We start from the raw sequence: 27,805 nt of genomic DNA on the forward strand, positions 1-27,805 counted from the left end.
AGCGCTTACACATCACTGTACACTGTATACCAAGGCAGGTTTACCATCACTCTCTGTACGGAGGCTCAGTCATTGGTACACTTTTATTTATAAAGCTATGTTGAGCAAACTCCCGTATTACATCTGTTCTCTGGTAAAGCAGAAAGTTGCGGGCAGCTATTGTCTGAGATCGCAGGATGTGGTCTTGTTAGATGTGCCAAGAGTGAGGACTGTCTTAGGTAAGACGGCTTTTATGTGCACAGCTCCACTTGCTTGGAACAGCCTGCAGTCCAAATTAAAATTGAGCAATTTTATTTCTCTGAATGTTTTTAAGGCACGTCTGCACGAGATGCTTTCTGACACTATGGGTGTTTGTAAGTGTTGGTGAATATGTAAATATGATGTCCTCTATTGTTTGTTTTTATGTTTCATGTGGAACTAAATTGATGCAGGTCTCCCTTGTAAAAGAGATTCATGATCTCAAGGGACCTATATGTCTAAATAAAGGTTTGAAATGAAATGAAATGAAATAGACATTTGAAAAAGGACAGAATATATATATTTCAATGCTCAAAACAGCAGCATCGAACAGATTATCTGGTGGAGCTTCTATAAGTCTGAGTCCCTGAAATTGTTCTCACACTGGTCACAGGAGTAGGGTTTCTCTCCAGTGTGGGTTCTCTGGTGGCGCTTCAAATTGCCTGACTGGCTAAAGCTCTTCTCACACTGGTCACAGGTGAAAGGCTTTTCTCCAGTGTGGGTTCGCTGGTGGACCTTCAATGAGCCTGAGTCCGTGAAACTTTTCTCACACTGGTCACAGGAGTAGGGTTTCTCTCCAGTGTGGATTCTCTGGTGGACCTTCAATGAGCCTGACTGGCTAAAGCTCTTCTCACACTGGTCACAGGAGTAGGGTTTCTCTCCAGTGTGGATTCTCTGGTGGACCTTCAAATTGCCTGACTGGCTAAAGCTTTTCTCACACTGGTCACAGGTGAAAGGTTTCTCTCCAGTGTGGGTTCTCTGGTGGATCTTCAAATTGCCTGAACTCCTGAAACTCTTCTCATACTGGTCACAGGTGTGTGGTTTTCCTATTGTGGCTGTAGACTGATGTTGATCCAGCTGTTCTCCGATGATACTCTTCTCCCCCTCATCATAAAGTCTATATTGGTTTTTGCAGGTCTCTTCCTATAAAACAAAAACAAATAATCTTTACTTGCAAAAAACAAAATCACTCTTTTAGAGGAAATAACAAACTGACAAAAGTAAAGCGCTCTCATGGAGGGAAAAAGGCAAAACACTGAATCTGTTTAAGCAATGGCTTAGATCTGGCTTCTTGGGCCACTGAACAAGACGAACCGACAACTAACAAGGGGAGACAGGACAATATATACATGAAGTAAGTGGGCACAGGTGGAAATAATCAGGGGCGGGGCAGACACTGACGATGGCGGGAAAAGGAACCAGAGCAGGAAGTAAAGGGACCTGGAATGAGACAGGATGAGTACAAAATAAAACAGGAAGTGGAACATAAACTAAACTAACATGAACATGGCGATCACAAACATGACAAAACTTAACATAATTGACGGGACACAACACGGTATCACGGCAAGATGTGAACATGTGACGATTTACCATACTGGGAGACGTGAAGATGTCACGATTTCGTCCTTCAAACGTGACAGTTACACGGTATTGTTAACATGGCCCAACCAGTGGAGAAATACCCGGAAATGCCAAGCAAATGCTCCACCACGACGGTCGGTTGTTATTGTCAATATTAATATAAGAATTATTTATTTTTTAATAGTCACACTCGATTTTGCCGATGTTCTTGTTGCCCCAGCTGGTCGACACCTCTTTTAGCAGAAACAAAGGCTACATTAATGTATTAAATCGATGTTAATCCATGTGTGTTGTTGTGGAATTAACGGACGTGACGTTGTGTGATTGCGTTGCCAGGCAACAGCTTGGGTTCATGTTAATTTACAAACTCTTCAACTAGAACCCTAGTTAAATTTAAAAACATTTTAGAAGGCCTCATGAAATACTTTAATGTACATTTAAATTTAAATGTGAAGGAATGTGTGTACAACAAAATACATCCGTCATAAACAATACCGGAGACAGAGTAGGCAAGATCCTCAGCTCGGTGATTGGATGGTTTAGCCGCAATGCACCTTGGGATATGGTGTTTATGCGATGTGAAATCCGAAAACATTTGTACAAAATAAAATAATACTTTATTCCGAGTGTTCTTGCTTTTATCGTTGAAAGTCATCACATAACGGCATTGTAATACACGGTTCGGCTGCATTACATAATACATATCTGCCGTAGTTCTGCATTTATAGAGCCCTGATGAGAAGACCTCTAGACAAACATGAGGAACTGCCGCCAAAACTGAAAACGTGACGTGGATCATAAATATATCAGCAATTAAACAACATCTTAGATTTCTTTTCACACAATACGTCTCCCTGCAGTATCAACACTAATTCGGCTGACTTTTATATTTGATCCAATTGGTAGATAGGCTGTATTGGTGCACAGCTGATGTTTCCTAGCAACACATTATGATGCACTCAGTATAACAAATGCTTTTTTAATTCTTCATTGTTTAGACTAAAATGCAACCATGTAAACAATTCTGAAAACTTAAATCAACAGGACTCTTGACGGCTAAACTTTAAACAGAATGTCATTGTTTTCACTCAAATATGAATACTTATTTAACCCTTTAACTTACCTCTGCCGATGAACTCTTTCTCCTGCTTGTGTTATCTACCTGATGTTCAGCCATCTGCAATAACAGAGATTACCATATTACTTATTAGCCAACTACAGGAATTAAAATAAATATCTAGTGTTGTTCTAAATGTTAACCTTCATTTGACAAAACAATCACCACCACCAAGCTCAAAGAGAGATGAGTCCATCCAGTTAGACACTTGCACATCTGACACATCATAGAGACATATCTTGCTGTGCTTTAGTTTGTGCATTTTTTAAATAAATGCAGCTTTAAAATGAGGTAAAGCTATATATTACAAATATAAATGAAGACAATAAGTCAGTCTTGTGCAGAGAAACATACATTTCAGTCCCGGTATCCGACATGCAGAACAATAAACTGTATTTTCATTCAATATCAAAATAAGTTTTAAAGAGTAAATTAAATCTCCCCCTGCCAGCCAAACAATAGCTCCCGTAAACATCTCATAGAAACGACCCAGCTGCAGAAACGCTGTTTTTCTTACCGTTGATGTGTGGAAGTAGATTCAATAACTCGTGCCGGTTGATGGACGTCTTCACGGGGGTCAGGTTTGAAAGATGCACTGGTGTTTCCATGGTAACACAATTCAAAGGTTCCAATTCGAGTTTTATTTTTGAATTATCTTTGTTGTTGTTTGTATGTGTGTTATCTGTTCCCTCTGGCTCAGCGGTTCCCAACCTATGGGCCGCGGCCCCCTAGTGGTCCACGAATGCATTGCATGTGGGCCGCCAAATATTTTGTATTTAAAGGGAAATGGAAACACTTTTCAAACTGCTTTCCATGCGACAATATTACCATTAGGAAATGTATTTATCTAGTCCATTTCCAATGTAAACGATCGAGATACGCGAATTTACTTTTTGAAATACGTGCCTAATGACCATGGGCGCTTCCATTGCTCCGGGACTTTTCCAGTGACGTCACTGACTGGCTTCCTGGGCCAAAGCTCAATAACAAACAACATGGCGTGCAATGCACCAGTAGTTTACATTACAAGAAAACGGTCGTCGTCAGGAGTTTATTGTATTGCCCCAGGCTGCACAAATGGATTTTATACAAAGAAGGAAGAAGTACATTTCCATAGGCTGCCACTAAAGGATGAGAAGCTGCTCAAAGTCCAGTCTGGATGCCTGGTTCAATACAAAACATTGGATTTGAAGCCAGGATCTGTTCCCACAATATTCGATTTCTCAACGTATGCAGTCGGGAACACCGACCGTCCCAGCACGTCGGCCGCGCAAGACAATGACAGTGTCAACAAACGTGAAGTTCGAGCCACCAAACGAGTTGCTTCAGCTGCCGAGAGAGAGGTAAATATTGCAGCACTACCAGATTACTAGCTCACACATGTATTTACTGACACAGTGTGACCTTATTAATTAACGCAATCGCGTCCAAACTAAATGGTAGCTATTATTATGACGCACAATAGAGAATTGGGGGTGTTCTATAGCTCAACTAATTAAACTGGCATACACACGCTCATCTGTCGAAAACAGCCCTAAAAAGGCTAGTATTGCTATTGATGGATGGTATTGCAGGACCCAGAGCGCACGGAGCACGGAGCGGACAGCAGATAACGGAATTGCAGTTGTATTGCTTATAGATTATCAGAACATTTCAAAGGGGACACAGCCCCATTGGATATTAACCTATGGATTAACTACATCATCGTTTTTATCGTTGTAATGCCATTGAAGACCAGTTTAGACCAGACAATGAGGAAGGTAAGCCGTTAGCCTGGCGTATGTTAGTACCTAGCGCCACTTGTTTTGATGTACGTTTTTGTGGATAACCTCGCGATAACCTTGTATCTTTCAGTGTTGAGGTGGGCACCGTTAGATTCTGTGTCTCCTTGCGATCATAAACGATGTGTTGGATGTGCGGCTAGGATAAGTAATAAGGGAGCTAGGAGTGATTTTCGGTGCAGTAATAGGTTAGCATTTTCGCTCGGGGCTAATTCAGAGGCTCACTGTTAGCATTGTGTTTTTTTAATTTTTTTATTCCGGATCGTATGCCACTCTATTCGACCGAATCGGTTCATAAGCATAGGCCATGGGATGCCTGGTAACTGTAGATGCTTCCACATCAATGTCATCTCCCGACGAATAGTCAAATTCATCGTTCAAAACGTCGATCTCATTGCAAAATTCCTCCATCGCTGCCATATCTGCTACGTTGTGTTGACTTCCGGTGGAGCGAAAACACAGCCAGTGACGTCACCATTTGGGACTCCCCTAATGGCGGCGGCCTGGTCCCGGAATTCCCCACCCGGCCGGCGGATAATTAATTTTCTTTTGGCGAGTAATATCATATACAATAAATATTACGATCAATATCCATTGTAAAATGAATAAACTACCGGAATATTATAACTGTAATTGGTGTTTCCTTTCCCCTTTAATTGTCTTATTTTGTACAGGCTGAAGACACAAACATGGACATGCTGCTACTGGTGACACGCTGCAAACAAGTACTTGCTGAGATCAAAACTCAATAATGTAGTTTAATGAAATCTGGGATGATCAACTTATTTTCACACACACACACACACACACCCCTCACGCAGGTGAACAGGATTATAATGAGTGCCGCCCGTATCCATGTAACCCAAGCTAACCAATCAATAGTGATCAAAAAAATATCTTATATTAAAACAAAATGCATTGCTATACACGTTTCATGGCTCCTACATCCAGCATTCACTAAGAACCATCAAACTCCAGTTTCTAAAAGCTTCTCTTTCACTGAACTGGTTCATCTTTTTTTAATTCTAAATATCACGGTGTACAATATCAATTGAGTATTCTTCTCTTCAATTATCATCAGAAATCTTAGCATCTTAACGGCTCCATCCACAAGAAGCAATGGGATTTTTCCATGACGAGTGAACCCTGAAAGGGATAAAAGGATGGCTTATTTCCAGGTTAGGGACTCATTCCTGCGCCACTAATATACCAGTAGTTATGATTCAGATGTAATGATATCAAATACACATATACAGACTCTCTTTCCTCCTGCTTGCGCTTTAGTTTTTTATTTGTTTGCATCTATTTGCCCAACAATGTTTCTAATTAATTGTTTTCTATAACTATTTCGGACACAATAATCATTCATTACAAATTCTGATATTGTGACAGCCCTGATTTTTAGTTTTTTAAGCCTTTCGGGAAGCAGACTAAGGACAGTTTACAACATTAATTGACTTGCATACACTTCAATACCGTGGCAATTAAGGGTTATGTATCTCACCCAAGCACACGTCGACATGTGATCAAACCACCAACCCTCTGATTGGTAGATCAGGGCGCTATCCCATTTCCCCCCAAATGTTTTTAAAGGTATTGGCATTCATTTTGTAATCGAGTAGTGAACATCTGATGTTGTGACAGTCCTAAGGAGTTATTTTAGCCTTAAAGGTAAGATATTAAAGGTCCCCTATTATACTGTTTTTCATCAATGTATTACAGGTCTCAGATACAAAACATGCCTCTGATTGGCTCCAATCACCAAACAGACAATTGTAGCATTACCCATAATCCCCTCTGTTTCAAAAGTGCTGATTCTCTGTCTGTTACTTTAGATGAAAATAAGGAGCCCCTCCCCACGCCCCTCTGAGAGACATTTGGTTACAAAGAACTCAATGGAGCTCTAGAGGAATAGCTCTTCTTACAATCATGTTAGCCATATGCTTTTTGCTTATTCCTGATGTGTCCAAGTACTTTTCCTTCCTAGTTTGCCACTTTTAGATTAGTGCTATGAAGTTAGCACACAAGAGTTAAATTGTACCCGTGTAAATTCCTCTCCTACCTGTTGATTTTGTGACGTAGAGCAATCACATATTTCAAAGCTGCCAAGGAACTTAGTTTCCAAAGACTTTGCTTCAGTTTTAGTGAGTGTTGTTTTAGAGAACTCGATGCACAGAGCCTTTATTGCACTAACAGTCTTCTCATCGCGCGCATTCGCTTTACAAAGCAACGTTAGGAGGCGTAGAAGTTAAGAGAGTTTATTATAAGAAAAGCATATATAAAAAACAAATGTATCCAATCCTAAACATCCGATTGCTTGTAATTATCACGTGTTAAGAGTTGATACTATGCCGCTTCTCTGCCTTGTTTTCCACTTAATTTGTTGTTGACTGTAAGCATAAAAACTAATAAACACTTTAAAACATGATGGAGAAAAGCTGCTTCTTCAGTGCTCGTCTCTCAGTGCTTGTGTGGAGGCAGTAAAGGGTGAACAGGAGATGGAGAGAGAGGCTGGATCGTCTGCAGCAGCCGTCTGGTTTCCTCCGTCTGATGAACCGTCCGGAGCTGGTCCTCCACCTCGCTGCCAGACAACAGAGAGGAGAAGTCTCCATCTGCAGGGAAACGCAAGACTCAAACCTCCTGGATCTCAAGGCCTGGTAGCGATTCATTTGCTCAGAATATCTACTATGATAAGATGATGTGAATGGCTGCAGTACTTTGAGCTGCTTTTGGTGGATCTTGTCCCCACTACGGTTTAAAATGGATCAAGAAATGTTCACTAAATAATGAGGACGCTTTTAGAAAGGTTGTTTCGCACAGCAGACAATTTAAGAAATATAGGAGAAACACATTTACTTCGTCTAAAAAACAGAGAAAAGGGGAAAACCCTAGCCTACTAATTATTAAAGGTCTCATGTCATGCTTTTCCGGTTATCACCCGTCCCCTTGTTGTTATGTAGCTTTTTCTGCATGTAAACGGTCTGCAGAGTCACAAACCCTCAAAGTGCACCCTGTAGCGAGTAAGGAGCTGGAGCTCCAACAAGCCGTTTAGGACAGAGAGTGAATACACAGAGATGCTGATGAGAAACTAATGTGAGTTTGGAACATTGAGCAATGTAAATCTATTCTAGTAGACCTCAACAAAGGAATTATGATCAGTAGAAATGGCAGTGACATGGGACCTTTAACGGTTTACCAAAAAGGCCAAAACAAGACGGAAGTAGGAAAAGGGAATACAATAACAAAAAGAGATGCAAAATGTCTGCCAAAGCGACGTGAAACAACCAAAAAGAGACCGGATATAACCATAAAGAGACACAACAAGTCTAATAGGAGATACAAAACGTCTACAAGAAGATGCAAAATGACCAAGAAGAAATGCAAAACTACTAAAAAGGGACAAAACAATTAACAAAATGAAAGAGAAATTGACCACAAAAGGATGCAAAATGTCTACACAGTGCAAAACATCCAAAAAGTACGGAGCCCCCTAGGGGACATGGAGAAGAAAAAAAATAATAATTTGAAAAAAAAAAATGTTTTGCGAGATCTCGCAATACTTTTCATTTAGTACTTCCTGGTCAGTTCGGCTGCTACGGCAACACAGAAACCACAACAATGAAGTGATTCATCGATATTACTTTGAGCTTGGCCTTAAATATAAAGATATAACATCAGTGCTTGGTAATAGGCACGGGTTTCACACAGACTGTATATAAAAGGGTTTCACATAAGTGAAGACACCTCAAGAGAACACTCAGAGCGAGGGGACATGCACGTCCTCTGAGCTGAGTTATTGACAGATTCGAATTTCGCGGATCAATAACTCATGAACATAATGTTGTAAAAATACAAACAACATGACTTTACAATCATAGCAAGGTAGACAACGAGCTACAGAGTCGTTTTTATCAGAACAGTTCGATACGCGCCGTCATCCGAGCTAAACATCAAGAATTGGTCACAATCTGCAGCTGGAGGAAGGAGAGGAGGAGTGCTTAGGGACCGTCTACAAACTGCAACGGGGTTTTGCGAGATCTCCAAAAGGTTTTTATTTTTATTTATTTTCAAATAAAAAAATGTTTCTTCTCCATGTCCCCTAGGGGGCTCCGTAAAAAAGAGACAGGATTAGAACACAGTAAAAGACATGACAGTCCGGAAGAGTCCAAAATAACTTCAACACAAAGTGACGCCCTAGGGTAGAACGAATACTACGGAGCCCCCTAGGGGACATGGAGAAGAAGAACAAATTGTTTTGAAAAACAATAAAAATAAAAACCTTTGCGAGATCTCGCAAAACCCCGTTGCAGTTTGTAGACGGTCCCTAAGCACTCCTCTCCTTCCTCCAGCTGCAGATTGTGACCAATTCTTGATGTTTAGCTCGGATGACGGCGCGTATCGAACTGTTCTGATAAAAACGACTCTGTAGCTCGTTGTCTACCTTGCTATGATTGTAAAGTCATGTTGTTTGTATTTTTACAACGTTATGTTCATGAGTTATTGATCCGCGAAATTCGAATCTGTCAATAACTCAGCTCAGAGGACGTGCATGTCCCCTCGCTCTGAGTGTTCTCTTGAGGTGTCTTCACTTATGTGAAACCCTTTTATATACAGTCTATGTGTGAAACCCGTGCCTATTACCAAGCACTGATGTTATATCATTATATTTAAGGCCAAGCTCAAAGTAATATCGATGAACCACTCCATTGTTGTGGTTTCTGTGTTGCCGTAGCAGCCGAACTGACCAGGAAGTACTAAACTTTTTTTTTTTATATATATATATTTTTTCTTCTCCATGTCCCCTAGGGGGCTCCGTAGAATACAAACCTGTCTTGAGGTTGGATATCGTCACTAAGCCAAGCTGCTGGAACTTTAAATCTTTATTTTTGAGAAACACCGACAGGTACTCCAACATGGCGACGTAGTGAGGCTTCAGCAGCTGGACCGTCTCTCCTGGATGAAGAGTATGAAGACACACAGTTTCATAACCCAATCTGCTTGCTTCTATCAGGTAGTCATACTTTCACAGAACATTACCTGTCACTTCCAGTCTGCTGATGACGGCCGCACTGTTGTACGATAACTGAGGATTTTGTGATCGTCCCGATAACTTCACAAGTCTGGAAATGTGCTCCGATGTTATCATGACCGACAACTCGGACTTAAGTGGATCTGAAACAGAAAGTGAAGGATTATGGCCAATTACAAAACAGATAAAGGATGTCTTTGGGTTTTATCCCACGTAGAAAGAGCAAAACAGAACAGACAAATACTGAGTCCAGGTCCCTCACGTTGCGTCATGAGGTTTTGCAAGCATGACGTCAGATGTATTAAAGTGTCATCAGTCAGAGCCGGAGACAGAAGAGCGCCGAGGAGTCCTGACGAACAGCGAGCCTCCGTCACAGCCTGGACAACAAAGACGGGATTACACTCAGGCGCGTTGTGTATTTTTACTGCAGGCGTGTGACGTTACATCCTGGGTTTGTTTTACCTGCTGACCCTCGCTGCAGCCGCTCAGGCCAGTGATGATGCTGCAGCTGTGTGTGATGATGACGGAGCTGCATGTGGGACGAAGAAGCAGCTGACCCACTTCCTCCAGCAGACCCTCGCTCACCAGGACGGCCTGCAAACAAACCAGGGAGATATTATCAAACCTGGGATAAGAACAGAGCAGTAAATTATGGTTCTGATTGGACATCGACTGATCACGAGTTCAAGGTCATGACAAAGGAGGGAATGTCCTTGGCCTTTGGAATCGCCTCTGCTTGAAGCTATTGCTCACATTTCTTGTTGGTACGTCACTAGGGACACAACTAATTAGGAAAACCACAGGTCTAGATGCAAAACCACCAAACAGACACTCAGGATGACTACAGTGACTGAAACGAGGCACAAGACAACACAGATGGTAGGAAATACAAAAGAATATGCAAAAACTAGATCAAAAGAACAAACGAAAGAGAATATGATTCTAAGAGGACAATGTTCTACAAAGAGATGAAACATTTAAAACGTCCAAGAGAAACAAAGCGACTGCAAAAAGATGCAGAAGCACCGAAATGAGACACAAAACAACAACGAAAAGTCACAGAGGCGAAACATTTCTCCTAAGACGACCAACAAAGACTCAAACTCTAGAAAGAGGCTTAGAATATGACGCAGAATGACCAGAGACTAAGACAACAGAAAAGACTGTGTGACAAACGAGAGACACTAAACCGCCACAAGGAGGCGCCAAACATCTACAGAGACATCAAATAAACGTCTTGAATCTGTGGCTCTTGTTCGGTTGGAGGCGTTCATGTCTGAAGCCCGTCGTGTCGTTACTAATCCATGTGTAGAGGCTCAGCCAGCGCTTGAAGCCTCCGAGGATCCGCTATGTGGCGCAACACACACACAAAGTTTGCTGCTGAATAAAAGTCCGAAACAAAGTTTCCAGTTCGATTCAGTCCATGCATTTCCTTCTCACTGGTTTCCATTTAACTTGCTTCTTCCTCTCATTCACCAGACACGATATTACGGTTCACACAATACCTTTTCCCATGTTTGTAATCCCGTGTTTGTGTGTGTGCGCTCCGCGTGTGTGTGTTCTCCGTGTGCAACAATAACAACAATAAACTGTATTTTCATTCAATATCAAAATAAGTTTTAAAGAGTAAATTAAATCTCCCCCTGCCAGCCAAACAATAGCTCCCGTAAACATCTCATAGAAACGACCCAGCTGCAGAAACGCTGTTTTTCTTACCGTTGATGTGTGGAAGTAGATTCAATAACTCGTGCCGGTCAGGTTTGAAAGATGCACTGGTGTTTCCATGGTAACACAATTCAAAGGTTCCAATTCGAGTTTTATTTTTGAATTATCTTTGTTGTTGTTTGTATGTGTGTTATCTGTTCCCTCTGGCTCAGCGGTTCCCAACCTATGGGCCGCGGCCCCCTAGTGGTCCACGAATGCATTGCATGTGGGCCGCCAAATATTTTGTATTTAAAGGGAAATGGAAACACTTTTCAAACTGCTTTCCATGCGACAATATTACCATTAGGAAATGTATTTATCTAGTCCATTTCCAATGTAAACGATCGAGATACGCGAATTTACTTTTTGAAATACGTGCCTAATGACCATGGGCGCTTCCATTGCTCCGGGACTTTTCCAGTGACGTCACTGACTGGCTTCCTGGGCCAAAGCTCAATAACAAACAACATGGCGTGCAATGCACCAGTAGTTTACATTACAAGAAAACGGTCGTCGTCAGGAGTTTATTGTATTGCCCCAGGCTGCACAAATGGATTTTATACAAAGAAGGAAGAAGTACATTTCCATAGGCTGCCACTAAAGGATGAGAAGCTGCTCAAAGTCCAGTCTGGATGCCTGGTTCAATACAAAACATTGGATTTGAAGCCAGGATCTGTTCCCACAATATTCGATTTCTCAACGTATGCAGTCGGGAACACCGACCGTCCCAGCACGTCGGCCGCGCAAGACAATGACAGTGTCAACAAACGTGAAGTTCGAGCCACCAAACGAGTTGCTTCAGCTGCCGAGAGAGAGGTAAATATTGCAGCACTACCAGATTACTAGCTCACACATGTATTTACTGACACAGTGTGACCTTATTAATTAACGCAATCGCGTCCAAACTAAATGGTAGCTATTATTATGACGCACAATAGAGAATTGGGGGTGTTCTATAGCTCAACTAATTAAACTGGCATACACACGCTCATCTGTCGAAAACAGCCCTAAAAAGGCTAGTATTGCTATTGATGGATGGTATTGCAGGACCCAGAGCGCACGGAGCACGGAGCGGACAGCAGATAACGGAATTGCAGTTGTATTGCTTATAGATTATCAGAACATTTCAAAGGGGACACAGCCCCATTGGATATTAACCTATGGATTAACTACATCATCGTTTTTATCGTTGTAATGCCATTGAAGACCAGTTTAGACCAGACAATGAGGAAGGTAAGCCGTTAGCCTGGCGTATGTTAGTACCTAGCGCCACTTGTTTTGATGTACGTTTTTGTGGATAACCTCGCGATAACCTTGTATCTTTCAGTGTTGAGGTGGGCACCGTTAGATTCTGTGTCTCCTTGCGATCATAAACGATGTGTTGGATGTGCGGCTAGGATAAGTAATAAGGGAGCTAGGAGTGATTTTCGGTGCAGTAATAGGTTAGCATTTTCGCTCGGGGCTAATTCAGAGGCTCACTGTTAGCATTGTGTTTTTTTAATTTTTTTATTCCGGATCGTATGCCACTCTATTCGACCGAATCGGTTCATAAGCATAGGCCATGGGATGCCTGGTAACTGTAGATGCTTCCACATCAATGTCATCTCCCGACGAATAGTCAAATTCATCGTTCAAAACGTCGATCTCATTGCAAAATTCCTCCATCGCTGCCATATCTGCTACGTTGTGTTGACTTCCGGTGGAGCAAAACACAGCCAGTGACGTCACCATTTGGGACTCCCCTAATGGCGGCAGCCTGGTCCCGGAATTCCCCACCCGGCCGGCGGATAATTAATTTTCTTTTGGCGAGTAATATCATATACAATAAATATTACGATCAATATCCATTGTAAAATGAATAAACTACCGGAATATTATAACTGTAATTGGTGTTTCCTTTCCCCTTTAATTGTCTTATTTTGTACAGGCTGAAGACACAAACATGGACATGCTGCTACTGGTGACACGCTGCAAACAAGTACTTGCTGAGATCAAAACTCAATAATGTAGTTTAATGAAATCTGGGATGATCAACTTATTTTCACACACACACACACACACACACACACACACACACACACACACACACACACACACACACACACACACCCCTCACGCAGGTGAACAGGATTATAATGAGTGCCGCCCGTATCCATGTAACCCAAGCTAACCAATCAATAGTGATCAAAAAAATATCTTATATTAAAACAAAATGCATTGCTATACACGTTTCATGGCTCCTACATCCAGCATTCACTAAGAACCATCAAACTCCAGTTTCTAAAAGCTTCTCTTTCACTGAACTGGTTCATCTTTTTTTAATTCTAAATATCACGGTGTACAATATCAATTGAGTATTCTTCTCTTCAATTATCATCAGAAATCTTAGCATCTTAACGGCTCCATCCACAAGAAGCAATGGGATTTTTCCATGACGAGTGAACCCTGAAAGTGATAAAAGGATGGCTTATTTCCAGGTTAGGGACTCATTCCTGCGCCACTAATATACCAGTAGTTATGATTCAGATGTAATGATATCAAATACACATATACAGACTCTCTTTCCTCCTGCTTGCGCTTTAGTTTTTTATTTGTTTGCATCTATTTGCCCAACAATGTTTCTAATTAATTGTTTTCTATAACTATTTCGGACACAATAATCATTCATTACAAATTCTGATATTGTGACAGCCCTGATTTTTAGTTTTTTAAGCCTTTCGGGAAGCAGACTAAGGACAGTTTACAACATTAATTGACTTGCATACACTTCAATACCATGGCAATTAAGGGTTATGTATCTCACCCAAGCACACGTCGACATGTGATCAAACCACCAACCCTCTGATTGGTAGATCAGGGCGCTATCCCATTTCCCCCCAAATGTTTTTAAAGGTATTGGCATTCATTTTGTAATCGAGTAGTGAACATCTGATGTTGTGACAGTCCTAAGGAGTTATTTTAGCCTTAAAGGTAAGATATTAAAGGTCCCCTATTATACTGTTTTTCATCAATGTATTACAGGTCTCAGATACAAAACATGCCTCTGATTGGCTCCAATCACCAAACAGACAATTGTAGCATTACCCATAATCCCCTCTGTTTCAAAAGTGCTGATTCTCTGTCTGTTACTTTAGATGAAAATAAGGAGCCCCTCCCCACGCCCCTCTGAGAGACATTTGGTTACAAAGAACTCAATGGAGCTCTAGAGGAATAGCTCTTCTTACAATCATGTTAGCCATATGCTTTTTGCTTATTCCTGATGTGTCCAAGTACTTTTCCTTCCTAGTTTGCCACTTTTAGATTAGTGCTATGAAGTTAGCACACAAGAGTTAAATTGTACCCGTGTAAATTCCTCTCCTACCTGTTGATTTTGTGACGTAGAGCAATCACATATTTCAAAGCTGCCAAGGAACTTAGTTTCCAAAGACTTTGCTTCAGTTTTAGTGAGTGTTGTTTTAGAGAACTCGATGCACAGAGCCTTTATTGCACTAACAGTCTTCTCATCGCGCGCATTCGCTTTACAAAGCAACGTTAGGAGGCGTAGAAGTTAAGAGAGTTTATTATAAGAAAAGCATATATAAAAAACAAATGTATCCAATCCTAAACATCCGATTGCTTGTAATTATCACGTGTTAAGAGTTGATACTATGCCGCTTCTCTGCCTTGTTTTCCACTTAATTTGTTGTTGACTGTAAGCATAAAAACTAATAAACACTTTAAAACATGATGGAGAAAAGCTGCTTCTTCAGTGCTCGTCTCTCAGTGTTTGTGTGGAGGCAGTAAAGGGTGAACAGGAGATGGAGAGAGAGGCTGGATCGTCTGCAGCAGCCGTCTGGTTTCCTCCGTCTGATCATGAACCGTCCGGAGCTGGTCCTCCACCTCGCCGCCAGACAACAGAGAGGAGAAGTCTCCATCTGCAGGGAAACGCAAGACTCAAACCTCCTGGATCTCAAGGCCTGGTAGCGATTCATTTGCTCAGAATATCTACTATGATAAGATGGTGTGAATGGCTGCAGTACTTTGAGCTGCTTTTGGTGGATCTTGTCCCCACTACGGTTTAAAATGGATCAAAAAATGTTCACTAAATAATGAGGACGCTTTTAGAAAGGTTGTTTCGCACAGCAGACAATTTAAGAAATATAGGAGAAACACATTTACTTCGTCTAAAAAACAGAGAAAAGGGGAAAACCCTAGCCTACTAATTATTAAAGGTCTCATGTCATGCTTTTCCGGTTATCACCCGTCCCCTTGTTGTTATGTAGCTTTTTCTGCATGTAAACGGTCTGCAGAGTCACAAACCCTCAAAGTGCACCCTGTAGCGAGTAAGGAGCTGGAGCTCCAACAAGCCGTTTAGGACAGAGAGTGAATACACAGAGATGCTGATGAGAAACTAATGTGAGTTTGGAACATTGAGCAATGTAAATCTATTCTAGTAGACCTCAACAAAGGAATTATGATCAGTAGAAATGGCAGTGACATGGGACCTTTAACGGTTTACCAAAAAGGCCAAAACAAGACGGAAGTAGGAAAAGGGAATACAATAACAAAAAGAGATGCAAAATGTCTGCCAAAGCGACGTGAAACAACCAAAAAGAGACCGGATATAACCATAAAGAGACACAACAAGTCTAATAGGAGATACAAAACGTCTACAAGAAGATGCAAAATGACCAAGAAGAAATGCAAAACTACTAAAAAGGGACAAAACAATTAACAAAATGAAAGAGAAATTGACCACAAAAGGATGCAAAATGTCTACACAGTGCAAAACATCCAAAAAGTACGGAGCCCCCTAGGGGACATGGAGAAGAAAAAAAATAATAATTTGAAAAAAAAAAATGTTTTGCGAGATCTCGCAATACTTTTCATTTAGTACTTCCTGGTCAGTTCGGCTGCTACGGCAACACAGAAACCACAACAATGAAGTGATTCATCGATATTACTTTGAGCTTGGCCTTAAATATAAAGATATAACATCAGTGCTTGGTAATAGGCACGGGTTTCACACAGACTGTATATAAAAGGGTTTCACATAAGTGAAGACACCTCAAGAGAACACTCAGAGCGAGGGGACATGCACGTCCTCTGAGCTGAGTTATTGACAGATTCGAATTTCGCGGATCAATAACTCATGAACATAATGTTGTAAAAATACAAACAACATGACTTTACAATCATAGCAAGGTAGACAACGAGCTACAGAGTCGTTTTTATCAGAACAGTTCGATACGCGCCGTCATCCGAGCTAAACATCAAGAATTGGTCACAATCTGCAGCTGGAGGAAGGAGAGGAGGAGTGCTTAGGGACCGTCTACAAACTGCAACGGGGTTTTGCGAGATCTCCAAAAGGTTTTTATTTTTATTTATTTTCAAATAAAAAAATGTTTCTTCTCCATGTCCCCTAGGGGGCTCCGTAAAAAAGAGACAGGATTAGAACACAGTAAAAGACATGACAGTCCGGAAGAGTCCAAAATAACTTCAACACAAAGTGACGCCCTAGGGTAGAACGAATACTACGGAGCCCCCTAGGGGACATGGAGAAGAAGAACAAATTGTTTTGAAAAACAATAAAAATAAAAACCTTTGCGAGATCTCGCAAAACCCCGTTGCAGTTTGTAGACGGTCCCTAAGCACTCCTCTCCTTCCTCCAGCTGCAGATTGTGACCAATTCTTGATGTTTAGCTCGGATGACGGCGCGTATCGAACTGTTCTGATAAAAACGACTCTGTAGCTCGTTGTCTACCTTGCTATGATTGTAAAGTCATGTTGTTTGTATTTTTACAACGTTATGTTCATGAGTTATTGATCCGCGAAATTCGAATCTGTCAATAACTCAGCTCAGAGGACGTGCATGTCCCCTCGCTCTGAGTGTTCTCTTGAGGTGTCTTCACTTATGTGAAACCCTTTTATATACAGTCTATGTGTGAAACCCGTGCCTATTACCAAGCACTGATGTTATATCATTATATTTAAGGCCAAGCTCAAAGTAATATCGATGAACCACTCCATTGTTGTGGTTTCTGTGTTGCCGTAGCAGCCGAACTGACCAGGAAGTACTAAACTTTTTTTTTTTATATATATATATTTTTTCTTCTCCATGTCCCCTAGGGGGCTCCGTAGAATACAAACCTGTCTTGAGGTTGGATATCGTCACTAAGCCAAGCTGCTGGAACTTTAAATCTTTATTTTTGAGAAACACCGACAGGTACTCCAACATGGCGACGTAGTGAGGCTTCAGCAGCTGGACCGTCTCTCCTGGATGAAGAGTATGAAGACACACAGTTTCATAACCCAATCTGCTTGCTTCTATCAGGTAGTCATACTTTCACAGAACATTACCTGTCACTTCCAGTCTGCTGATGACGGCCGCACTGTTGTACGATAACTGAGGATTTTGTGATCGTCCCGATAACTTCACAAGTCTGGAAATGTGCTCCGATGTTATCATGACCGACAACTCGGACTTAAGTGGATCTGAAAAAGAAAGTGAAGGATTATGGCCAATTACAAAACAGATAAAGGATGTCTTTGGGTTTTATCCCACGTAGAAAGAGCAAAACAGAACAGACAAATACTGAGTCCAGGTCCCTCACGTTGCGTCATGAGGTTTTGCAAGCATGACGTCAGATGTATTAAAGTGTCATCAGTCAGAGCCGGAGACAGAAGAGCGCCGAGGAGTCCTGACGAACAGCGAGCCTCCGTCACAGCCTGGACAACAAAGACGGGATTACACTCAGGCGCGTTGTGTATTTTTACTGCAGGCGTGTGACGTTACATCCTGGGTTTGTTTTACCTGCTGACCCTCGCTGCAGCCGCTCAGGCCAGTGATGATCCTGCAGCTGTGTGTGATGATGACGGAGCTGCATGTGGGACGAAGAAGCAGCTGACCCACTTCCTCCAGCAGACCCTCGCTCACCAGGACTGCCTGCAAACAAACCAGGGAGATATTATCAAACCTGGGATAAGAACAGAGCAGTAAATTATGGTTCTGATTGGACATCGACTGATCACGAGTTCAAGGTCATGACAAAGGAGGGAATGTCCTTGGCCTTTGGAATCGCCTCTGCTTGAAGCTATTGCTCACATTTCTTGTTGGTACGTCACTAGGGACACAACTAATTAGGAAAACCACAGGTCTAGATGCAAAACCACCAAACAGACACTCAGGATGACTACAGTGACTGAAACGAGGCACAAGACAACACAGATGGTAGGAAATACAAAAGAATATGCAAAAACTAGATCAAAAGAACAAACGAAAGAGAATATGATTCTAAGAGGACAATGTTCTACAAAGAGATGAAACATTTAAAACGTCCAAGAGAAACAAAGCGACTGCAAAAAGATGCAGAACCACCGAAATGAGACAAAACAACAACGAAAAGTCACAGAGGCGAAACATTTCTCCTAAGACGACCAACAAAGACTCAAACTCTAAAAAGAGGCTTAGAATATGACGCAGAATGACCAGAGACTAAGACAACAGAAAAGACTGTGTGACAAACGAGAGACACTAAACCGCCACAAGGAGGCGCCAAACATCTACAGAGACATCAAATAAACGTCTCGACTCTGTGGCTCTTGTTCGGTAGGAGGCGTTCATGTCTGAAGCGCATCGTGTCGTTACTAATCCATGTGTAGAGGCTCAGCCAGCGCTTGAAGCCTCCGAGGATCCGCTATGTGGCGCAACACACACACAAAGTTTGCTGCTGAATAAAAGTCCGAAACAAAGTTTCCAGTTCGATTCAGTCCATGCATTTCCTTCTCACTGGTTTCCATTTAACTTGCTTCTTCCTCTCATTCACCAGACACGATATTACGGTTCACACAATACCTTTTCCCATGTTTGTAATCCCGTGTTTGTGTGTGTGCGCTCCGCGTGTGTGTGTGTGTGTGTTCTCCGTGTGTGGTCAAAAACTGTATGGCCTTCCGGCGGAACCTCTAGCCACAAACATAGGTTCCTACCTTTATAGTGACCGTGTTAATTGGCTCCTACACCATGATCTAACCACTAATGTTTAACAATGAATATTATAATGATCCCGCTGTGGAGGAAACCTCACTTTGTTCGGTGTGTGTGAAGTCAGCGCAGACAGCAGTGTGACGGCCGACTCTCTCCACTCAGCAGAGGATGTCTTCAGCAGGGACTGCAGAGGCAACACACAGTCCAGCTCCATCAGCTGCTCCTGGATCAGATCTACACACAACAACACACAGTCCAGCTCCATCAGCTGCTCCTGGATCAGATCTACACACAACAACACACAGTCCAGCTCCATCAGCTGCTCCTGGATCAGATCTACACACAACAACAAAAAGTCCAGCTCCATCAGCTGCTCCTGGATCAGATCTACACACAACAACACACAGTCCAGCTCCATCAGCTGCTCCTGGATCAGATCTACACACAACAACACACAGTCCAGCTCCATCCGCTGCTCCTGGATCAGATCTACACACAACAACACACAGTCCGGATCCATCAGCTGCTCCTGGATCAGATCTACACACAACAACACACAGTCCAGCTCCATCAGCTGCTCCTGGATCAGATCTACACACAACAACACACAGTCCAGCTCCATCAGCTGATCCTGGATCAGATCTACACACAACAACACACAGTCCAGCTCCATCAGCTGCTCCTGGATCAGATCTACACACAACAACACACAGTCCGGATCCATCAGCTGCTCCTGGATCAGATCTACACACAACAACACACAGTCCAGCTCCATCAGCTGCTCCTGGATCAGATCTACACCCAACAACACACAGTCCAGCTCCATCAGCTGCTCCTGGATCAGATCTACACACAACAACAAAAAGTCCAGCTCCATCAGCTGCTCCTGGATCAGATCTACGCACAACAACAACACAGTCCGGATCCATCAGCTGCTCCTGGATCAGATCTACACACAACAACACACAGTCCAGCTCCATCAGCTGCTCCTGGATCAGATCTACACACAACAACAAAAAGTCCAGCTCCATCAGCTGCTCCTGGATCAGATCTACACACAACAACAACAACACAGTCCGGATCCATCAGCTGCTCCTGGATCAGATCTACGCACAACAACACACAGTCCAGCTCCATCAGCTGCTCCTGGATCAGATCTACACACAACAACACACAGTCCAGCTCCATCAGCTGCTCCTGGATCAGATCTACACACAACAACACACAGTCCAGCTCCATCAGCTGCTCCTGGATCAGATCTACGCACAACAACACACAGTCCGGATCCATCAGCTGCTCCTGGATCAGATCTACACCCAACAACACACAGTCCAGCTCCATCAGCTGCTCCTGGATCAGATTTACACACAACAAAAAGTCCAGCTCCATCAGCTGCTCCTGGATCAGATCTACACACAACAACACACAGTCCGGATCCATCAGCTGCTCCTGGATCAGATCTACGCACAACAACACACAGTCCAGATCCATCAGCTGCTCCTGGATCAGATCTACGCACAACAACACACAGTCCAGCTCCATCAGCTGCTCCTGGATCAGATCTACGCACAACAACACACAGTCCAGCTCCATCAGCTGCTCCTGGATCAGATTTACGCACAACAACACACAGTCCAGATGCATCAGCTGCTCCTGGATCAGATCTACGCACAACAACACACAGTCCAGCTCCATCAGCTGCTCCTGGATCAGATCTACACACAACAACACACAGTCCAGCTCCATCAGCTGCTCCTGGATCAGATCTACACACAACAACACACAGTCCAGCTCCATCAGCTGCTCCTGGATCAGATCTACGCACAACAACACACAGTCCAGCTCCATCAGCTGCTCCTGGATCAGATCTACACACAACAACACACAGTCCGGATCCATCAGCTGCTCCTGGATCAGATCTACACCCAACAACACACAGTCCAGCTCCATCAGCTGCTCCTGGATCAGATCTACGCACAACAACACACAGTCCAGCTCCATCACATAGCCATCAAGCGAGCCTCCAAATGGGCGCCACATCACGCCTATGGCGTGCGGTGAAGACTCACGACTGGCTCAGATGTCTGGAGGGCTGCCTCGTTATCAGAGACGAGTTGAGGGCTCTAACGTTAACGGCCATCTGAAGTTTGGTGATGTTTGGACCATTTACCATTGAGTTACGTCGACATCGTGTTTTATGGCGGGTTCGTCTTTCCGTGGCAATACGATGAGACGATCAGATTTGACGTAGAGCTGTTCAGGGCCGGAGCGTTAACTATCACGTGACGTTTGGACTATGTACTTTTGACTTGTGACAACATCGGGTTTTATTGTTGTTTGTCGTTTTGTTTAGTTTGTACTGTTTCTGTTTTTATAATTATTATTGCGAGTTTGTGTTTCCATGGCAACACCATAAGTCTAAACCAAACTATTTCAGTGACATCACATTTGGGTTGCCGTATGTAGCTGTCCAATATGGCGGACCATCTCGCGCTTGCGCAATGCAAATCGGGCAGAGATGCAAATCAGGTAGTCACAAGCACTTCACCCCTGGTTCTAAGGGACGTGTAGACGTCGTGATGGGTTGACAGCATGTCGAGGATAACATCGTATGTATATCCTTCGTTCCATCTCTTCTTCCATTCTTTCCAACTCAGTTAACAATTCGTGAAGAAACAGCTGAACAGTACCAAACAGGAAACACGTGGTGCTGTCGGCCGGGTGCTGACCAATCACGAAGCATAATTTCTTGACTGGCAGCAAACACAACCAATCACAGAGGTTCTTCTCTGGCTGGCTCTGTCCAATCACAAACAAGAAGTGTTCTCCCTAAAAGAATACCCTTTCCGTAAAATGTTGAAGTGTTTTGTGAAATGTTGTTTTGCACTTCAGGGCCACCGTACCCCGCTTCAACTTTTGGGTTTTCTCCTGGAGCTCAGGTTCGCCCGCAACTCATTTTCCTGATACAATTAGGATTAGAAAGATTTGATTTAAAAATAAAAATTCAAATCTATCTTTTTACGTGTGTGCCTCACTGTGTAAACATATACAGTATAAATGATTTACTGTATCACATTTTGGTTACTAAAGTACTTCTATGTATTCATTGTATGTTTAATCAACACTTTCATAAATAAACAACCCATGGTATGAAATATAAAATTGTGTTTTTATATTTGTCTCACTGTACACATTCAATTCCATTATATATTTTTTTAAATGTGTTCATACAAGCTGGTCAAATATTCTGGGACTGTAATACTCAAAATGTGTAGGTGAAGACCGGAAAATGGTGTCACTCACCTCAATAGAGTAAAATAAAAACTGAAAATGTATATATGCCTTATGTGATGTGCTTTTAATTCAACAACACAAACATTTAAAACCTCACTTAAATAGAAATGTGTAATTATTATTATCTGCAAAAAATCATCGCTGTCAGGGTTTCACTAACACACAGTTTATTTATCTTGAGGAGTAGGAAGATTTCTAAACCCACTAACAGACACAAGTTAATGAAAACTCACATTTAAAATCACCTAATTATGGTATGGATAGGGTTAGGGTTAGTACACATTGTACAGTATATCTAAAAGAAGTCACGAAAGCTGTAAGAAAAACGTAACTGAGCAAAAAGTAAAATATTTACCTGTGATATGAAGTGATTTAGAAAAGTATAAAGATGAATAAGATGGAAATACTTAAGTACTTTTATTTTCTACTTAAGTATATCACTTAGGGAACACTGGAAAATATGATATTATAATATTATGATTAATAGCCAAGGCTCTAGATTACAAAGCGTTTATATTACAGTACGTTATTGTATGCTGTCACGGCTGTGGGATTACATACGGTGGGTTTAAAGGGGACATTAAGTCTCTGAGTGCCTCTATTATGGCTACACAGTTTCTCATAGACAATTATGACTGTTTCTGTTTCCATAACTCTTTGGGGGACATGCCATTCATGCTACATCGCTTGGACTTCATCATCATTGACACCAAACGTAAAGACTTCGACACAATTCTGTTGTCACGTAGATGTGTTGAGGCATGGACGGGTGATTACATGTGACATTTGGTGGCGATCGGACCGTGTCCATTGGTGTCGCAGCCATATCGTGTTTCGGCACATGATGAGACCTCAGATTTTGAGATGAGCTGTTCAGGGCCGAAGCACGAACCATCATGTGACGTTGGGGCCGCTTGGAGCCTGTCAGCTGGCGTGAGGAGATAATCACCTTCCATGGAAAGGGATCACACAGCCATCAGGCGAGCGTCAGAATGGGCGCCACTAACTTTTCATCTGCCAGGTCTTGAGATGTCAAGATTTGAAGACGACTGGATAACATCCCGAGGAGGAGTTTGTGTTAAAGTACGGTGTCCCCAGAGTCAGAACTAAACATATGGAGTTCAGTTATCATGCTCCAAACATCTGGAACAGACTCCCAGAAACCTGCAGGTCTCTAAATCTCTAAAAACAAGTCATGAAATATCTCCTTGTTGTTCAAAAAATCATTTAACAAATTACAATTGTTTTTAAAACATTTATTATGTCCATGACAGCATCCTGGTCACATGTGGATTAGAGCCCACATCCTGCCACGTATTCGCTCAGGTCACGGTTCTCACAGTGGCTGCGCCAGGCCACCCTGAAACAGACACAGATATTACCCATCTCTTCATGTGTATGACGGTTTGTGTAGAAAACTCCTGGCAGTCACCTGATCCGTTCTTACCAGGCTTTGATGCCATTGGGGTCCCTAACAACGCGCTTGGCACAAGTGATCGCCACACCGACATCATTGGTCAGAAGATCTGTGAAAAAACAAGGCAACCAGGATTTGAAGGCTCATTAAAAAAGTAAATATAAATGCATGTTGTTAAGGGACTGTGTTTCTTTCATCCAAAGCACTTTTGAATGTGCCATCCACAAAGAATCATGTTTCCTCAACACCTGCTAGATAAAATATTAACATTTTAACACCATTTTTACTACAAAAACTGAACTGTATTATCTCATGTTTGTGCCATTCTAGCTATCTTTTCAGGAGAACATTCACTTTAAATAAACATACAGATGGCAAATGGGATTGTAAGGATGATGTTTGCTTTTGAGAGCTTGTTTACACACCGGTACAACTTTCCCCAACATATTTGGTCAGCAGGTCTGAGGAGTGGAAACACAAGGTCCTCGCTGTTGCTTTTTTAATCTCAACACAGCAATCATAATTTCGATCAACTCAGATCTCCTGTCATCAAGAGAACAATGCCCAGAAATATTTAAGTTGAAAAACAATCCCTCTCATTGCCGCTGGAAATGTTGCATAAGCTCACGCAGATACTGGTGTTTTGTTACAGCTGTAATATTTGAGAAATCTTGTTTTATTACCCATGTGTGCCTGGTCAAGGTCCCTTTCAGAGAAGGGGGCGTTACTCAAAAAAAGTAATATATTACATATTACTAAAAGAAAAAGTAATATATTACTTTACTTCGCGTTACTTCCGCCCCTCCCTACAGGCAGATCACGCAGACTGCGGAGGGAGCCTCACCTGAAGCGCAAATGCGGCGCACCTCCAGTGTTACTCGTTACTTTACTCGACGTCTTCACTCTGGATTCGGAGGTCCTCATTAGCTATTAGCTTCACGTTAGCATGTTGTCTATGCAGGTGCTTGTTGAGGTTTGACGTTGTGTTTGCAGCAGTGGATAAAAGCTTCTGGCCTGGACACCGTTTGCACCTCACCGTCACATTCCTGTCCTTTCTTCGGACAAACTCAAAATAATGGGCAGACCTCCACCCCTCGAAAGTATCGCTGTTGCCTCAGCCATGTTTATGCACTGCATGTGGACCTATGATGTGGACGCGCAAGTCGCCCAAATGTTACGTAAATATAAACCTTGTCTGTCAAAGGGAGAATCTAGTAATTCTGTACGTTAGTAGGCTAACTGTAGTGTGATTACGGATTTTATAAAAGTAACGCGTGTCGGGCAATGTTAGTAACTGTAGTGTTACATTACTCCGTTACCGACAAAAGTAATATTATTACAGTAACACCCAACTCTGGTCCCTTTAAGACTCAGGATTATATCATCAGTTTGGTGTGTCATGTGACCATTAAATAGGAAATAGGCCAAGGTTGCAGATGAATGGTCCAAAAATCAGCTCCTGTCGTCTTTTCCACTAGTCCTCTGTGTGAAACGTCCCGGGGGTTATGGAGTTAAGGAATAGTGGTTAGGAGAATTCAAAAGGACTTAGGAAAAGATGGCCAGGCTTCAAGAGAATCCGACTGCACTGACACTATTCAAAGTATTTATGACGCACCAGTGGATGTTCTTAATGTGTGTGTCTACTGTGGGGAAACTAGTTTTCTGTACAGAGTACTACTACAGCGCACATAGATACTTTGCACAGTGCTCTGATGGTGTTGCTATGCAGGCTTTATGAACATGGACAACAGAAAACATATATTTTAAAATACAGTCATTTGATTGTTTGATTATTGCTGTTTAAAAGCGCGTGTGTGTGTGTGTGTGTGTGTGTGTCCATCACTGACCGCTGCAATTGATGTTGCAAGCGTTGCTGGAGCGGGGGGTTAGGCCGTCCTCACACCACCAGCGGCTGTTGATCTGAAAGATGCCGTAGTCCGTGGATCCGTCGGTGTTATGGTTGGTGCTGGTGGTAGTCCAACTGGACTCCCACTTGCTCAGACAAACCCCTGCAGAGGAAACACAAAAGACCCGTTGAAAGTTCAACGTGGGGCATCGGAACCCATAGACAAGCCTGGTCAGGCAGCTCAGCCTTAGCCGTCAAAACGTATTAGTGAACAGCAAGTCGATCCCACTGCAGCTTTTCCACTAATGAGGATTATTACTGTATGAATACAGAATGAATAGAGAGAGACCAATGGCTTCCTTTAAATGTATTAATACAAACATACATTGAAAGACACTGAACTACAGCGCTGGCTTGAACATGTCAGTGAATCAGATGGTATGGAACAGGTTGAGGCTGTTAATATCCAGTCTGTTAACATTGTAGCAGTCATTATGTAATCCTGACCCCCTGTGTCGGTGTGGAAACATCAAAGGTTTCCACGGAGATGCTGAGTGGTCAGTGAGGGGGGAGACTGTCTCATTGACTTTCCATTGAAAAGTACCACTGACATTTACAGTATGCTCCCTGTTCCAAAAGTGAACATTGGAGTCTATGGGTAGGTGTCTGGAGTTTCAGAGCCCTCAAGAGGCAGATGTTACAAATGTTTGCTTTGAAAATCGTGTTGTTCAAATGAAGTGAACCACCACACCAGAAAGGAAGTCACAGGATTTTTTTTCAAGAGATTTTGAAGCACTCCTCCGCTCTTAAGTGTGACATCTTGACTCTCAAGCTCTACAAGACCCACAAAACAACATAGTGTTAAGATCAGAAAAAGGTTTTTCATTTTGTTTGAATAGAGTTTAAACATAGAAAACGGTGGGACAAGAAGAGGGCCAAAAAAGTGTCTTTTGTGAATGCTGAGCAGTACATGTAAATGAGTATTGATTCTGAGACAGTACATGCAGACTCACAGTTCTTATTATACTAAAGCTTATACTCACAGTCAGCCAGGCTGTTGCCATAGTAGCCGTCCATCCCATGAGCCTTTAGCACTCGGGCCCATTCACAGCGCTCGTAGACCTTAGCGCTGGCCAAAGCCACCAGGAGCAGAAACACTAGACTTCTCATGTTTGACTCGCCAGCTGCTGCTAACGTCTGTTACCGTCAAGAGTCTGGGCTGGAACGCTGGTGCTGCTTTATTTCACGATTATTCCTTGTTTGGCTTGGATTTGATCCAACTTCAACAAAACAGTTGAAATCCTGATTTTGGAGTTGGACTTTGAGCAGCTGTTTGTTCACTGGCAGAGTGTTATCAGTGCGATAAGACCGGCTGGTGTGAAGGACATAGTGGTGGAGCTCTGGCACAAATTCATCTGCAAATGACAATTACACCTGTGTGGCAACCATGACAAATTACTAATGACTAAATGACTAATCAGGGGCTCTGATTGGTCAGCAGGCGGTGCTTTCACTGAGTTGACCTCTTATCTGGAACATAACCTATAGATATCGATCCCGGTAAGAAGTGAACCAGCGCCGTAGGACAGAAAACTCTGCGTTAACCCTGAAGTTACATCGCTAACCGCAAATCCTGCTTCGTAGTACAAGCCACTGCTGCTTCAAACGGCAAAAATATAACTCAGATAAAACCTAAGAATTCAATTGAATGTTTTCACATCAAAACGGTAACACTGTGCACTTTGTTGCAAGGTTGTAGACTGACACAAGAGAACTCCCAAATTGGTGAATTGTGGTAAAGAGATTAAACAAATGCTGTGCCAGTGCTAGGCTAATCCAGTTGGCTAAAGTGAATAAGCCTGAGCTAACAACATTAGCATTGAACGAAGAACAGTGAAATTAGCTGACTGCTGTAGAGCACAGCTAAAGCTATTGACAACTCACTCAAGAGAATATAAAAACGTTAATACAGAGGCTTTAAGTGCAGACTGTTGTATTTAGCTGAGGCAACTGAACAGCGTTAATACTGAAGCTAAATAAGTTGCGTTTTGT

At 42.4% G+C, this 27,805-nt stretch overlaps 4 protein-coding genes across 7 annotated transcripts; all 4 read right to left on the bottom strand.

Moving 5' to 3' along the window:
- Window positions 1-515: 515 nt before the first annotated feature.
- On the bottom strand, window positions 516-11,302 carry LOC117463423 (zinc finger protein 664-like). Of its 4 annotated transcripts, none has more exons than XM_034105663.2 (3): window positions 11,246-11,302; window positions 2,726-2,779; window positions 516-1,161 (listed from the first exon to the last, which is right to left on the bottom strand). In XM_034105663.2, exons 2-3 carry the CDS (start codon window positions 2,777-2,779, stop codon window positions 589-591), a joined length of 627 nt encoding a protein of 208 aa, XP_033961554.1. In that variant the 5' UTR covers window positions 11,246-11,302; the 3' UTR covers window positions 516-588. The 4 variants fall into 4 exon arrangements, with proteins under 4 accessions (XP_033961554.1, XP_033961553.1, XP_071062629.1 ...); XM_034105662.1 differs by lacking the exon at window positions 11,246-11,302 and adding an exon at window positions 3,237-3,279; XM_071206528.1 differs by lacking the exon at window positions 11,246-11,302 and adding an exon at window positions 3,074-3,098.
- On the bottom strand, window positions 6,743-10,198 carry LOC117463422 (uncharacterized). The gene is made up of 5 exons (XM_034105659.2): window positions 9,992-10,198; window positions 9,792-9,906; window positions 9,538-9,672; window positions 9,328-9,453; window positions 6,743-7,112 (listed from the first exon to the last, which is right to left on the bottom strand). Exons 1-5 carry the CDS (start codon window positions 10,196-10,198, stop codon window positions 6,961-6,963), a joined length of 735 nt encoding a protein of 244 aa, XP_033961550.1. The 3' UTR covers window positions 6,743-6,960.
- A 3,472-nt stretch (window positions 11,303-14,774) lies between the features above and the next one.
- On the bottom strand, window positions 14,775-19,416 carry LOC139435762 (uncharacterized). The gene is made up of 6 exons (XM_071206614.1): window positions 19,297-19,416; window positions 18,027-18,158; window positions 17,827-17,941; window positions 17,573-17,707; window positions 17,363-17,488; window positions 14,775-15,147 (listed from the first exon to the last, which is right to left on the bottom strand). The coding sequence occupies exons 1-6, from the start codon at window positions 19,408-19,410 to the stop codon at window positions 14,993-14,995; spliced, it is 777 nt and encodes a 258-aa protein (XP_071062715.1). The 5' UTR covers window positions 19,411-19,416; the 3' UTR covers window positions 14,775-14,992.
- A 4,315-nt stretch (window positions 19,417-23,731) lies between these two features.
- Window positions 23,732-26,987, bottom strand: LOC117463426 (lysozyme C-like). Its single transcript, XM_034105665.2, has 4 exons — window positions 26,797-26,987; window positions 25,755-25,916; window positions 23,938-24,016; window positions 23,732-23,850 (listed from the first exon to the last, which is right to left on the bottom strand). The coding sequence occupies exons 1-4, from the start codon at window positions 26,921-26,923 to the stop codon at window positions 23,784-23,786; spliced, it is 435 nt and encodes a 144-aa protein (XP_033961556.1). The 5' UTR covers window positions 26,924-26,987; the 3' UTR covers window positions 23,732-23,783.
- Window positions 26,988-27,805: the final 818 nt, after the last annotated feature.

Source organism: Pseudochaenichthys georgianus, chromosome 18, assembly GCF_902827115.2.
Source record: "Pseudochaenichthys georgianus chromosome 18, fPseGeo1.2, whole genome shotgun sequence".
NCBI lineage: Eukaryota > Metazoa > Chordata > Actinopteri > Perciformes > Channichthyidae > Pseudochaenichthys > Pseudochaenichthys georgianus.

Coding starts and splice junctions, on each gene's coding strand:
- LOC117463423 (XM_034105661.2), bottom strand. Junction 1,162..2,725: donor GAAAGAGTTCATCGGCAGAG/GTAAGTTAAAGG, acceptor TTTGTTTTATAG/GAAGAGACCTGCAAAAACCA.
- LOC117463422 (XM_034105659.2), bottom strand. CDS start 10,198: ATGTCCAATCAGAACCATAATTTACTGCTCTGTTCTTATCCCAGGTTT. Junction 9,673..9,791: donor GCAAAACCTCATGACGCAAC/GTGAGGGACCTG, acceptor TTTCTGTTTCAG/ATCCACTTAAGTCCGAGTTG. Junction 7,113..9,327: donor GATATCCAACCTCAAGACAG/GTTTGTATTCTA, acceptor GTTTCCCTGCAG/ATGGAGACTTCTCCTCTCTG.
- LOC139435762 (XM_071206614.1), bottom strand. CDS start 19,410: ATGGAGCTGGACTGTGTGTTGCCTCTGCAGTCCCTGCTGAAGACATCC. Junction 18,159..19,296: donor CTTCACACACACCGAACAAA/GTGAGGTTTCCT, acceptor GTTTGTTTGCAG/GCAGTCCTGGTGAGCGAGGG. Junction 17,708..17,826: donor GCAAAACCTCATGACGCAAC/GTGAGGGACCTG, acceptor TTTCTTTTTCAG/ATCCACTTAAGTCCGAGTTG.
- LOC117463426 (XM_034105665.2), bottom strand. CDS start 26,923: ATGAGAAGTCTAGTGTTTCTGCTCCTGGTGGCTTTGGCCAGCGCTAAG. Junction 25,917..26,796: donor TGGCAACAGCCTGGCTGACT/GTGAGTATAAGC, acceptor TTTCCTCTGCAG/GGGTTTGTCTGAGCAAGTGG. Junction 23,851..23,937: donor CCCAATGGCATCAAAGCCTG/GTAAGAACGGAT, acceptor TGTCTGTTTCAG/GGTGGCCTGGCGCAGCCACT.